This window comes from Spinacia oleracea, chromosome 5 (genome assembly GCF_020520425.1).
Source record: "Spinacia oleracea cultivar Varoflay chromosome 5, BTI_SOV_V1, whole genome shotgun sequence".
NCBI lineage: Eukaryota > Viridiplantae > Streptophyta > Magnoliopsida > Caryophyllales > Amaranthaceae > Spinacia > Spinacia oleracea.
The window spans coordinates 126356723-126372086 of record NC_079491.1 but is presented as its reverse complement, the minus strand read 5'-3'; the positions used below and the strand labels follow the sequence as shown (position 1 = coordinate 126372086).

The 15364-nt window shown below is 34.8% G+C and overlaps 1 protein-coding gene across 1 annotated transcript; it reads left to right on the top strand.

Moving 5' to 3' along the window:
- Nucleotides 1–4435: 4435 nt before the first annotated feature.
- LOC110789968 (uncharacterized) lies at nt 4436–7517 on the top strand. Its single transcript, XM_021994700.2, has 5 exons — nt 4436–5317; nt 5371–5816; nt 5899–6150; nt 6258–6549; nt 7095–7517. Exons 1-5 carry the CDS (start codon nt 4436–4438, stop codon nt 7515–7517), a joined length of 2295 nt encoding a protein of 764 aa, XP_021850392.2.
- Nucleotides 7518–15364: the final 7847 nt, after the last annotated feature.

Genomic DNA, 15364 nt, shown 5'->3' with positions numbered 1-15364 from the left:
TGTGATTGATTTTATCCTTTGTGCTTGTTTATTGCTTAAATCGAGTTCTTATCACTCACCTTTGTATTCACTTTCGCACCCATAAAGAGGTGACTTCTCTTTGATTAAAGGTTAATGATTTACAATACATCTCAGAGTTTACATTTCGTCTTTGGTTTGTTTTACCATTGATTGTTGTATTTATATTGGAGATTGTTAGGCCACAACTAAAACACAAATGTCTTATAAACTTTGTTTTAGGCCTGAGTATGCTATTAGTTTAGCTATATGTTTGCCTTCCCCAAAGTAATGATGGCATCTATCTATGCATATATGGTGTTTATAAGAAAATTCTGACATGGATTAACATGCGTCAAACAAATTAACATCTCAAGGAGTATTCAATATCAGGCCTAATAGCTCCTGATTTTGCTGAAAACCTGAATAAGTATCTGTCAACACTAATTAATGTTAATCTTCTGGCTTTTTGGTCATTCACAATGACTAATTTTTTTCCAGAATTTTAGCTTTCTAAATTTGGTTCTGTTTTCTTTTTACTAAAGTTAATTCATAAGTTGAAGAGATCTTGCCTAATTTTTGGTTTGCAATACTCGTGTTATTAACTTTATTCTCCACATGGAAAAGCCTAATAATTTCTTGGTTGAGTGTTAAATAGACACTCTGGTTTGTGTGTTTTACTTTGGTTTGTGTATTCTCACAAAGGCTATTGCTTTGTTTAGTTTCTGTTATTTTGTTGTATGTATTTTTGCTTACTTTTGGTGGAGCAAAACTGTTTGTGTTGTTAAGATTGCATAGGCTGCAATTAGAAATATATTTTATGCAATATATTTTGATGAAACATAAAGTACGGAGCAATTAGATAGAGACATCATAGACTGCACATGTTGTTCAGATTATTTGGCCTGATTTTTCATTTGTTGTTTTCTTGATGTGAGCCACAAATGCAGCGCGTGTTTTAGATGTAAATTTTTGTTGGGATATTTTTTAAAAAATATCTGTTCATTTTCTAAAAAGAGGTAGTGTTTCCATCCAATCAAAATAAATGACAATAAAAAGAGGTAGTGTTTCCATAGATAAAGATTCTTTAACATAGTAAAAACACATCCTTGTTTGAGTCAAACATAAATTTATACATAACAAAACAAAAACTTTATTTATTGTTTTCCATTTCAATGTATCTGCAAATGCCTCGAGGAAATAGCCATGTTTTAGTTTTCGGGTTTTTCACCATCTGTGAACCTATCCACTTGATATAATGTCAATAAATGCGTCTTATGCTGTTGTGACCGTCCATGGGATCTGCAAATGATGTTATTCATTGGTATTACAGTATTACTCCGTAGTATTTTATTTTATTTTATTTTATACTTATATGTTGGTTGTTTGTATCAATTTGTTGCTAGGTTCTTACTTTTCTTCCCTCCTCTTGTTTGGTGCTTGTTCCTTGCAAGTTGTTTTTGAGGCATACATTGTTGTGCTTGATCCTTTCCATTTGTAGTGATTTGAACAGTTGTGAAGTGTGAACAAGGGAATGATGGAATCACATAACTAGAGTATATATATACATGCATTAAAATCTCAATAGTCAATGCAGTGAGGGGGAATACTAAAAAATGTAACTGAAAATGTCAATAATTGGGAATGCTTAGGAATAAGTAATGTGTTACCTAATATTCAATATGGAAATACTAATCTGTTTCTTAAATCTTTTCAATTTCCTATATGAATGAAATGGTTTAAAAAGAAATACTGAAGAACTGCAGAATTAACAGGTTTGCAGCTTACGTTGTTGTTGGAGTGCTACTTGCATGCTGCTATAGGCTTATACATTTTGCTGCTGGATGTTGTTTTTAGTGCCAGTTGTTGGCAGGTTGCAAGACCTTCAAATCGATAGAATTAAGTTCCGTGAAAAATGCCAAATTATCTAGTAAATGTATTTTTATCTCCAAAATACATTACTATATAAAAATCTACTTGCGCCGTTCCATAAGGATTTTACATTTATGGTAGTTTGGCACGTGATTCACATAATTTATCTAGAAAATCTTGTAGTTACAATGGTGTTCAACTTTAAAGTTACAACCTCAATTACCTTAAAATTTGAATTTATAGTCTTTTTAAATGAAAAAAGAATAAAAAAAATTTAGTCTTGTCGTGAAAAGCACTAGGGGGCTTTTGGTTCACCTAAAGAAAGGGAAATTGAAAAAAGTGTTTGGTTCATCTCCCAACTCCCTTCTTGTTGCAGGCAGCATTTCTACCATCTTCAGTCGTCATCTACAGAGCTAACTACTATAAAATATATTGCCAACCATCTTCTTTTCTCCATCTCCACCATTTCCATTGTCCATCATTGCTATCTTCCTCCATCCCCACCATCTTCCATCATCTGGCTTTGGTGATCGGATTTAACCATTGAAACTCTATATCGAGAGCTTCAATAGTCGAATTTGACCATCTCAAAATCATCTCTTTCTCTCACTGTTAATGGCAAAAAACTAGCAGATTTGAAGTTTTATTCGATTTTTTTTCTTGGGTTAGTTTGGTAATTTTTTAAGGTGGGTTTTCCTCAATTTCCATCTTTAGTAAAGTATCACTTGTTTGCAGCCTATTCTTCATAGCAAGCCATAGTCAGAATCTATTCTTTGGGATTGAGTATCTGTTCCAAACACCTTTGCTCCACTGCATTTTCTGTTCTTGGCCACATAAGTCCGGTATAGGAACAATCCAACTGAATGCCAGAGTTGCAGACAGCAACATAGGAACAACTTTATGCTAACTTTCTGAATTTGGCCAACTTTTTAGTGCAAGTTAATTTAGAGGTTGCAAAAGAAAACAAAAACATTAATAATAAGAATTTATTCATATCTGATTTTGGTCTAAAAAACATAAGATTATGGAATTTTGTTTTGTCAGATAAGGTAAAGCATTAAAACTACAGTCTAAGTATAGTTAATTTTGTTTTGGCATTTTGAGTTGGTGTTACTTCTTCTGTCTCCTTCAGTCTTGTTGGTGCAGTTGCTTCTGTGTTCGTTGTTGCTGGTCTGTTGGTTTACTGGTGTGAGTGAGGAATGTTGCTGCTCTATTATTGTGTGCAGGCTGTGTATGTTGTTGCAGCTTGGTGTGTGCCTCGAAATAAAAAAATTATCCAGAATGTAGAATGTCAGAATGTCAGTAATAAGGAAAAAAACTGAAAACTTGAATGAATTAGGAGGGACAGTTGGTGGTCCAATTGCAGTAACCTGGAATCCAGATTTCAGCATATGCGTGCAGTATGATTTTTATTTGGTAGTTGCTTCCTGCTTGCAATAATATTTTCTTTGTGAATTTATTTTTATTTGCTTGCAATATATCTTATGGATAATTTTGTGTCTTGATTTTCAGTTCGTTGCGTATTTAATTTATTTTTGTTTTGTTGATTCAATTGTGGTGTTTAACTAGTCGTTCTTGTTGCTTTTGTGAAAAGTTGCTAAACAATTTATACTTGATGATAATGATATCAACTTGTTAACCTATCTCATGGGAAAAATACTTAAAAAATGTAGAGATTATAGTTGCAAAATTATAAACCATGGTCAATAACTTTTGTTTTGTATGTTCTTTATATGTTATGAGAAAATAAGAGAAATATTATGTACAGATCACCCAAAAAACTAAACGAGAATGCGATGTTAATTATTTGCAGATTAATGTGGTTTAATGGTTCTTTGTTTCTATAAGTGTGTTTATTTATAATTATAATTTTTTTTCTTAGACATTGATACTAGTTGGATTGACTTACAAAAAGGGGATACCCGTTATTATAACGATTGCATGGAATTTTTAGAGGTTGCAAAGGAGACTCTTCTAAAGGGAAAAACTCGATGTCCGTGTAATAAATGCAAGTTAAATAAATGGTTTGACTTAGGTGAGGTAGGAGGACACGTTTTATTTAACGGTTTTTATAAGAATTATAGGCAATGGATTTTCCATCGTAGAGTTGAAGAGAGTAATACCTTAGAGATCCCTAATGATCAAGAAAATGTAGTTGGTCGAGATGATATGAATGGGTTACTAAGAGCAGCTTTTAAGGTTGACAATAGTCCACAACCCACCAACGAACCCCAAGACCCATCATTAAGTGAAGCTAATTTTGAAGATGAATATTCGTATGACATGCATGAAGAGTTAAATTTTGAATGTGAGGAAGATGATGAATTTCCATCAACCAACACCAATGAAGAAGAAGCGAAGTATAAACGACTTAGGGAAGCTTCTGATGAGGGTCTATGAGGGGTGTACAACTTTCTCAAAGCTGTCGTTTTTATTGCACTTGTTTCACCTCAAGTGTATGTTCCATTGGTCTGCCGCATCATTTAATAAGTTGTTTGAGCTTCTATTAGACGCATTTCCTTATATTAAGGAGTTTCCATCGCCGTATTATGAAGGCATGAAGATAATGAATGATTTGGGATTGGGTTACGAGAAAATCCATGCATGTCCGAATGATTGCATGTTATATTGGGGCGAATTTGCAGGAAAAAGTGAGTGTCATATCTGCCACAGATCAAGCTGGTGGAAGAATGTGAAAGAAAAGGAGGGTGAGAGTAGTGTGAAAGACAAAGGAACATGTAAGAAGGGTGTTCCAGCTAAAGTGATGCGGTACTTTCCTCTGATCCCTAGACTAAAGAGACTTTACATGTCATCTAAAACAGCAGAGGACATGAGATGGCATTTTGACCGCAAGGATGGAAATATCATAAGTCACCCGTCGGATAGTGAAGCTTGGAAAATGTTTGATAAAAGATATGAGGAATTCGCCAAAGATCCTCGTAGTGTTAGATTGGGTCTAGTAAGTGATGGCTTTAATCCATATCGTTTGATGAATACTAGTTACAGTACATGGCCAGTGATCCTGATTCCTTATAATTTGCCACCGTGGCTTTGTATGAAGTCGACATCATTTATTTTGTATGTGCTTATTCCGGGGAAACAGGGTCCTGGTATGGATATTGATGTGTACTTGCAACCATTAATCCATGAGTTAAAATTGTTGTGGGAAGGTGTAGATGCCTTTGATGCTTATAGCGGAAAAAATTTCAAGACGCGAGCATCCTCACACTCCACTATAAATGACTTTTCAGCATATGCTATGTTGTCGGGTTGGAGTACAAGAGGTTATAAAGCTTGCCCTTCGTGTGTTGATTCTACTCATTCTTATTGTTTTGGTGGTAAAATTGTCTACCCTAGGTGTCGAAAATGGTTACCAGTTGACCATCCTTATCGTTCTCAAACAAATGAATTTGATGGGACAGAGGAACATGGTCTTGCTCCGGTTCATGTAAGCGGGACAGAAGTTTTGAAGCAACAAGAAAAAGTTAAGTATGTGTATAGAAAGTCAAAAGTTGTTCAGAAAAAAGAGGGAGACTAGAAGATGATGAAATTGATGATGATGATGATGATGATGATAATGATGATAATGACCAGGATGAGTCTAATTGTGTTCTGTGGAAAAAGAAAAGTAAGATTTTTGAATTAGAATATTGGGAACATAATCCTCTTAAACACAACTTAGATGTTATGCACATTGAGAAGAATGTATGTGACAATTTCTTAGGAACTCTTTTAGATATGAGCAAGAGTAGAGATGATAAGAATGCTAGATTGGCCCTTAAAAAACTGAACATAAAATCTCATCTTTGGCCTCAATCTCATCCAAGTCGTGTTAACGACTATTTGCCTCCGGCTGCATACACCATGTCTAAAGAAGAGAAAGAAAGATTTCTTACAGTCCTACAAAATCTTAAAGTTCCTGATGGCTATGGATCTAATTTGCAAAGGTGTGTGAATTTGAAAACTTATTAATCTGAAAAGCCACGACAATCATATGCTCATGCAAGATGTCCTTCCTGTTGCTTTAAGAGCATCTAATGCTACAAAAGTAATTGATTTGCTCGATGAATTGTCGTACTTTTTCAAGAAGATATGTTCAACTGCTATTGAAAGAAGTGAATTAGATACCATTCAGTCGAAGCTTGTGTTGACTCTTTGTAAGATGGAGAAAGAGTTTATGCCAACTTTTTTCACAATCATGGTGCATCTACTAATTCATCTAGTGGAGGAGGTCAAACTCGGTGGACCTGTTCATTATAGGTGGATGTATCCCATTGAGAGGTCAATATCTTAAACTTCAATATTTTTTTAATCATTTTAAAATAAGAATACATCGCAATACTTGTCTTATTCTTTCACGTTCACAATCCTGTTCATTATATTTCAAGGTATTTGGCCTTTTTGAAATCTCATGTAAGCAATAAAGCGCAACCAGAAGGATCCATAGCTGAAGGGTACCTTTTATGGGAAACAATTTCTTTTTGTTCGAGATATTTAGAAAGTGTCGAGACCATATTCAACAGACCGAAAAGGAATGAAGATGGTGTTCCAGACATCAACAACTATTTATATGGCTCTGCTGGTCGTGTAGTTGGGATGAAAAAGAATGTCCGTGTTGATGACAAAATTTTAAAGCAAGCACATCGTTATGTTTTGCTTCATTCAGATGAGATGAAACCGGTGCTTGAGTAAGTAGCTTCATGGGTTATTTTAGAGCGTATCAGTCATTACTGTTAGTAACTCGAACTTTTTATTTCTAAAGGGCCTTCCTACAAGAAAAACGGCAAGAGAATCAAGTTGAAGAAGTTCAAGAAAGTCGGTGGATAATCAATGAATTTTCCGATTGGTTGCTAAACAAGGTCATATGCTTTTAAATTTGGGATTTTCTTATTTATTTTTTATACTCCCTCTCTCCCAAATTAGTTGTTACACTTTCCTTTTTCGTCCGTCTCAGATTAGTTGCTACACTTCTAAATTAGGAATGACCCCACAATTATTATATTGTCTCTTTCTTCCCACTAAATTCTTTTTTGTCCCCACACCCTCTCTCATTCAATTAAAAAATACCCCACTAACTCATATCACATCAACTTTTTCAATAAAATAACAATTGATAACCAAACAACCACTTATCACCTAAAATTATGTGCAAAGGTAAGTGTAACAACTAATCTGGGACGGAGGGAGTATTTACCAATCTAAAACTTATGTTTTTCGAATTATAGGCCAATAACCTAGATGATAGCACAAAAGAAGGAAAATTGAGAAAAGCCTTGGCCTATGGTCTAAGCAATCGCGGCAAAAGGATGAAAAGTGTTATTATCAATGTCTATAAGTTTGACACCGTGGACCGTGAGCGATCTCGAAAGACTCAAAATTCCGGAATTATATTAGAAGCTGATGGCCAAGAGTATTACGGAAAACTTAATGACATATTAGAACTTGATTATTATGGTTCTTTCAAGGTTCTAATGTTCCGATGTGACTGGGTTGATGTACGGAGGGGTGTCAAAACATACTCGAACGGTAGAATTCGTGTCAATTTCTCAAAGTTGATGCACACTGGTCAAAATTTGGATGATGATCCATTTATTTTCTCTTCTCAAGCAAAACAAGTTTTTTACATTGAGGATGAGATACAAAAATGATGGCTTCATGTTATTAAGACTAAGCCTAGGGACTTGTTTGATATTCCTGATGATGACGATGATGATGATGATGAGCTTCTAAATGATAGTGTTTTGGATTTATAGAATTCTTTGTCATAGTTTATAAAGTTCATTATTTTTCTTTTGCATTCGAGTTATGAACTTGTTTTTCACCGTGTAAAATGATATTTCATTTAGTTATACTAATTTCAGTTAAACGTTGTCATTATATTTATATTACTTATTGAATGGTGTTTTGCTTATTTGTTTTATGAAATTTCCTTTTCTATTTCGTATCCTGCTTAACTGCTACAGCTCTTTATTTATAGAAGTGCTTTTTGTTTTGGGGATGAACTTGTAGTACCTGTATGATCAACTCTGAATCTAGAAGTAAGTCTTTCAACAGATTCTTGCTGCTGCCCTGCTATGTTGCCAACTTTATAACACTTGCTTTGATCTGCATCTGTTGAAATTGAGATGGAATCTGGGCACCAGTAGCATATCATTCAACATTCTTTTGCCTGATATTTGGTTTGTTTCCTAATTAGTGCTTATATCTTTATTACATTATGAGTTTTTTTAGAAAAGTCATTGGCTTACCACCCACACGACCATCCTAAGTTTTATTAGAAACTGTGGTATATTGAATGTGGATTATTATGATGTTTGCAGAAGCTTCCCGAGACTTTCTGGGGGCAGATTAATACATGTTCTCTATGTTTAAATCCGGAATCACAATAGAGGAATCTTATATGCATTCTTGATTGTGGAAGAACTAATAACTAATTCATTCATTTCTTTTTGGCAACAAGGTTGAAATTACATGTGCTTCTTGCATATTTCGTTCTTCTTTTCTCATAAGCTCTTTTTCTTCTGTTGGATAGTGAAATGATCAATAGATTCTTACATGGCCAGTGTCATTGCATGGTGCATTGAGCTTGATTTTGCATATAGGTCATTGTTGTTCATGTGCATGAACAAGGGCCGGTGATGGAATGTGGAATAAGCTAGAAACTCACAGAAGATTTTCTTGTTTGTGGTAGTTTACTGGCTTCAGGTGTTAATTAAGTTAAAGTCTGTATTTCTGTTATTTGGTCATTAATGCATATTAAAATGGTATTGTTCTTTTGTTTTGTATCCTGTGATTCTTTATGTTTACGACAAAGTGCTCTTGTTCTCATATGGTAATCCATTTTGACCTGTTCTGAGTTTGTCTAGCTTTGTTGTTTATGAACTTAGGTAGCGCCTTTTATATGATAACCACGTTTATTTCAACGTTAAATGTTTATATTGTGTGTTTATATTGTGTGTTGAAGAGTTTATATGCTCAAATTAAATTTTGGACTTCATTATATGCCTTACACAGCACTTCCTCCAAGGGTGCCCCCTTGTTTTCATTGATTTTTTTGCCCTGTTTTATGCGGACGTGACCGTTTTTTCATGAAATTCTACTACAAGCTCTTTCCATCTGGTGTATGTCATTGGTATTATTGATACATATTACTCTTAAGATTAAAATGGCATGGATAACTTTCATTTATCATTGTTTGTAGACATTGGTTGGAGATCTAACTGCGTTGTCAAATAAAAATAGAGGATAAGGTTTATTGGACTACCTATAATACCCCCTCTCCTTAGGCAAGTACATAATAAACCACCACAGCAAGACAGAATTAAAACTAACCCTTAACATATCAGATGGAAAATGCACAGCTGTAACATAAGTCTTAACTCCTTTTTAGTTTTTACGTGAATTCTCCTCATGTTGTATTTAATTTCCTTCGTAGTTTGGGTTTTCGACTTATTATGTACTTATTACATTTTGTATTTTTCTTTGAAGGTCGTCCAACGTGATAAGGTGCAAAAGCAAAATGAAGGCCAAGACACTTGAGCTTCATATGAGCTACTGCCATCGGTCTAAGTTTTAGTTTTTCTAAGTTTTTGTTTTTCTTGGGTTTGATTTATGATGTTTTAGACTATTTGGTTGAGATTTCGGTTAGCGATATAGATGCGTGTATGTTTGGATTCTGGTTTGGAACATACATGTACGTATTATGAATTTCAACTACTTAAGTTTTTGTACGTTAATTTTATTGTTAATTGAAGACCAAGTATTCACAATTCAGGTTTTATTGAATGATCTTGTGTTGTACTTTAATTTTAAATTTATAATTGTGATATTGAATAGTTTTTTATTATATATTTATTAAATATGCGATATGATATAGGAATAGGTGGAATAAAAAGAGCCTATATGCGATACAGGAACAGGTGAAAAAAAGCTTAATTATACAAATAAATCTAGATGTTTTTTGGGGTCGTATTATCGTGCTCATTTTGAATTAAATTCCCGCCAATTCAAATTTCTGGACGCGTGTAGGTGTCGAGATATCAAACAGGAAAATAATGGGCAAAGCAGGAAAAAATCTTGGGGACGCCAAAAGTCAAACTTGTGGACGCATAAAAGCGTCGGGGATGAAGAAAACATGGACACCAATTGGCGTCGAGGACTTTAAATAGGAGAATGTTGGGCAAAGCGGGAAAACAACTGTGGACGCTTGTATCAAACATGTGGACGGTATAAAGCGCCGAGGTTGTCGACGCTGAAGATAAAAAGGTGGTCGCCAAAAAGCGTCGAGGTAGTCGACTCCTCCAAGCGTCGAGAATTTTCTCGACTTTAATTTTCTCGACGCTTTTGGAAAGCGTCGAGGCTAAATTTCTCGACGCATTGTGGCGTCGAAAAACCTTCAAAAAAGCGTCCATAAAAGGCGCGTTTTGTAGTAGTGTAAGAATACTTCCAAAATTCAAGATCCAAAATCCAACCCCCGAGACCGTTCCCCTTTCGGATTCTCGGTACAAAATACAACTTTCCAAATCCAATTTCAAAATCCAAGTACAATCTCATCTAGTAGACCTTCCCATTGGTTTTACTAGGCCTTTTCCACTCAAAATCATATAAGGCAAGTCAAATTCGGGCGCCGACCCACAAAACCGAGCATGCCGGGCCCCGTCCCGTAAAACCGGAACTCAAAACCCGAGAAAGGCATGTTTTTAGACGCTAAATGATGTCTTAACCTCCAAGAAAATACAAAACGCCAAACCTAGTACTATTCGTACAACAGGTACAACACTACAAGACGAAACAAGGACGGAGCCTGCGTCCTTGCTTTGGCGGCATTCAAGCCACGTCAGCGGCGCACTGCGCTGGTCCAGAGCCCTGCGCTGGCGTGTGCTGGCGCCTTGCACCCATTCCCCCTATAAATACCCCTCATTTTCAGCATAATGAGGAGGAGAACAACAATACAACGTCGTAATTTTGACATTACGCCTCAAAATACAACTCAAAAACTCCTCAAAATACAATTCAAAATCTCCTCAAAAACACATACAAAATTCCTAAATTCAAAAGCAATTGGGAGCTCTTGCCTAAACCTAACTAGGTAAATCCGAATCCCATTCTAATCAACTATGTTGCTTTGATTTCTAAATGATTAGCAAGTTGGTGTTTTTTTTAATCATTAAAAACACCACTTGCAATAATCATACATGTTTTCCAAAAATACAAACTTTTTCAAAATACAAAATGCAAACTTTCAAGATTCAAGGATGTCCAAATTGTTTACAATCACCTCTTGGACTAGAATCACCTCAAACATGGGGTAATCAAAGATGACACCTTTTAAACACTTAAAGGTTTAGTCTTTTGAGATTCAAAACCCCATTTTTTCAATCTACAAGTTCAAGTTTTCAATTTTCAAGATCCCACCATGTTTAGGGTTGTTCATGGTTACTTCCCTAAACTAGGATCCTTTCAAGTTCAAATTTCAAATTATTTCAAGTTCAAAACTTCAATATTCATGCTTTCAAGTTCAAGTTTAACATGCAAAATCTAGGATATTTGGGTTGAGCAACCTCTCCCAAGTTGAGATTTTTGGCTTTGAGTTCGTGTCGGGCGCACTTATTTTTAAGGAGCCGCTTGGCGTTCGCATCTCATGTGCCCAAGTACAAATTTCAATTATGCACCTTTCAATATTGCAATTTCAATATCGCACCTTTCAATACCGCAATTTCAATATCGCACCTTTCAATACCGCAATTTCAATATCGCACTTTCAATACCGCACTTTCAATACCGCAATTTCAATACCGCAATTTCAATTCCGCACTTTCAATTCCGCATCTTTACTTGCCTAGTCCATTTCTAGGCAATGTGGACCTTCTCCCTAGTCCTTTTCTAGGGGGTCTTGTATTTACTAATTCCGCACTTTATTTAGTATTGTGATGTTTCTTTATTTTCTTTATTTCTTTCATCACCGCACATGCTAAATACAACAAAGTACAAAGGTTACATCACGCTTAACAAAGATATTTTTTTTTGGACAAACCGGCCTTAGGTTCCTTAAATCAATCTTTAATGCAAAGTGACCACCATACAATTAGAGATTCTATTTGCTCTAAATTCAAACCCACATAGTCTAATCTAGGGTATAATTTTCGAGAAAATGTTGTGCCAACGTACTTGAATATTTCTAAAGCTCGCGGAATAAGCATTTTTGTTCCCGTGCCCAGATCTCACCCATCCGTTTCGAGGATTCAAAGCCTTGTCCAAAATAGGGTCACTTGCGGTCTTTCCAAACGAGACTTTAAATAATGTTTGGTGGCGACTCCTTCGAGGTACAAAAATTCTATGGTTTTCTAAAGAACCGCCCCTCTTGTAGTACGGGAAACAAGTTTTGCACAAAAAAAAACCCCTACACACCTGGTCTTAGTGGTGAACCATCCTCCGAATCGCTTTTGTTCTTGGCAGGGACGGATTTGGTTCCTATTTTCTTTGACATGGAAGTAAAAATTCAAAAGAGGAATAGAAGAATTGAAGAAATAAGAAGAAATTACCTGATATTTGGAGAGAGGAAGCTCCGAATTGAATAAAGCATATGAGAAGGTTGCGTGGGGTAATGAAACTTCAGAAACCCGTTTTTTCTATTTATTGGGGATGAAGACGGTTGATTTTTCCCAAGATAATCATTACGGTTGCCAACAAATAAGAAGTTGGGATGTTATTTCTCCCAGTTACAATTTTAAACCCGTTTTCTCCTTTAAACTTCTCGGGAAGATTCGAAAATAGATTTGGGCACAATTGTTAGGGAAAAAAATATCCCTTGTGTTAAGTGGCAAGAAACTCACACGCGACAGTCCATGCTGCAATCAACAAGATAGTGACGTGGCAAGGAACATAAATTTTTCCAACAGTCAGAAGACGTGTACAGGACTAAGTCCGTAGGTAGTTGAGAAGAAGGAGGGCGTGGCCTAAAATCAGAGTATTGAGGCGTCCCCCCCCCCCCCCAAATGACTCTTTGACGGTTGGGCCGCATCACGTTGTCAACCTAGTTATTATGTATAAGTGTAGCAATCGACATTATTGTAAAACACATGTTATCTTATTCTCAAGCTATCAATCATCAATAGTATTCATCTTTGCTCTCATTTCGTTCTTATTGTTCTTGAATTATATTATTTCGCTCATTCGGATTCTTATTGTTCTTGAATTATATTATTTCGCTCATTCGGATTGTTAGTATCATCTTTCGACGAATTCCACCCCTAGCTAGAATTTGTCTAAAACAATCATTATAATTGTTGTAGCTCTTTTCGTATAAGTTCATTGAGAAGAAAAAGAAAGTTACCCATGTCCGATTTAATATTAAATAAGTTTTAATAACTCTAATAATTAATGATAAGTAAAAGGCAAATTTGATAAAAACTCGATGTTATAATGGAATTTTTGACAAATTTACCCAAGTGAAATTAGGTGAATTGAACATACCTTAACGCTATGTTTTCTTCCCAAGTTATTTGTTGAGCCTAAATTTTTTTTTTTACTGAATTGAAGTTTTTATATTGATCAAAACTGATTTGGACTCATTAATTACTACTTCGTAGTTTTTAACAATGATGTTATTTGTTATTTAAGTTATCGGCTGTTACTTATTATTACTACCTCCGTTTTAAAAAGATCTTTACCCTTATTATTTGGCACGGACTACGCTGCGATGTTTGACTGTTAATATATTTAATTTTGTATGGTAAAAAAATTATAAAATTTAATATTTATAAAGTACATTTCGAGACGAATATAACAAGATATCTAATGATAATTTTTGATAGATATAATAGAGAAAATTTGTAGTCGAAGTTTTGATTGTATGACACATTTTTCAAAGCATACAAAACTTAATGAACGGAGTTATTATAGTATGGAAATATGGAAACATATTCTTATCGGATCATATTTATTTTACGATTTTTTTGAAGGAGAAAAAGCATGGTCGACTCTAAGAGTGAAGATTCTACTTGAAATGCTATGGGGTTATATTACGTTATGTCTCAAAAGGCCATATTTATTTTGTTCTTATCTTAACTTTTGAGTATATATTTTTTCTAGGAACCTAAGATGAAACACCCTATTAAATTGGTTTAGAAGTCACCATTAGTGCAGTTTAATCTCATGACCTTAAAATAAAGAGTCCACTAATATAAGCCTTGTTTGATAATGTTACGTGTACCTAATAGTAGTTTTATCATAAGGAAAAATAAAAAGAAAAACAGATCCACATTCCTTTTAGTTATAGATTGGAGAAAATTATACTTAAAAGTTATCTGTAAAACTGAACCCCCTGTTTGCCTCGCGTCTAACCCGAATTGAATGTCAAATCTAGCAGCCCAACCAAATCCTGAACTCACTCACATGTCATATTATATTGTGGTCGTGCCATGTCGCCCTTACATATCTACAACAAATTTCACTTACCTTATCGCGCCGAGATTCCAAAACAAAGATTGCCCAGAGCCCGACCCATTACCTTTGAATAATTCATGATATATACCATAACGTGTGATGTGACATTTCACACCTTAACCCAACCCATTAGTCCATTACCATCTTTAAAAGTACAAATAGTCAATAAGTCTTTTAATTACTGCCAATAAAACTACGTCAAAATTAATTTTTTTTTTTTTTATGAAATATGTATAAATCTCATAAATTTTTTTCCTGAATTACATAAGAGATAGAGCATAAAACGGAAAGTATAATTGTATAAACAAAAAGTAGTACATACTTCTTACTAATATGCTTATGCTTAAATAAATGAATGGATGAGTTGGAGATGCTTTTATCAATTTGGTCTAGCTCTCTTATCTATATACTAGCTTAGTAAGGGGGAAGATTAATTAGATAGGTATGAAAATGCAAAATTCAAAAGCATCACCTTTGAACAATTCATGATATATATACAGAATACCTACCATTGTATGATCCAAGGCACCCTTACTAAAATGGGAATAAATTCTAATTGATCAAAACTAGCACATCAGTTTTTGGGGTCAAATATTCGTTTATAATGCAACAAAGCATTTTGGTAAATAGACATTATTAGGTATCCTATTCTCTACCTTTTAGGTTCCCAAATAAAATAGCAAATGCTGCGGAAAATAGAGGTTATCATTCAAAGATACCTTCTAGATCTCTTTTTAGAGATTAAGCTAGCCAACTATACATTTCCCACTCTCGGTCGATCCTTTCTGCTTTTCGCAAATTAAAGCCATGTAATTCTGCATGCCTCTCCGCTTACAACCGCCACTGCCAAATTACTTATGGAATATCATTTGTTTATGCGAAGAAAATGCAAAGAATGAATATGCGGAAGCTTTGTCAATAAGGCAAACTGTTTTCTTCAACCGACTGTTGTATTTTGTGTATTTAACTGCTATTTTCCTGCAAAAAGATAAAGGTTGGAACTGACGATAACGTCACGGATCCATTGACTAAACCTATGCCACAAGTGAAG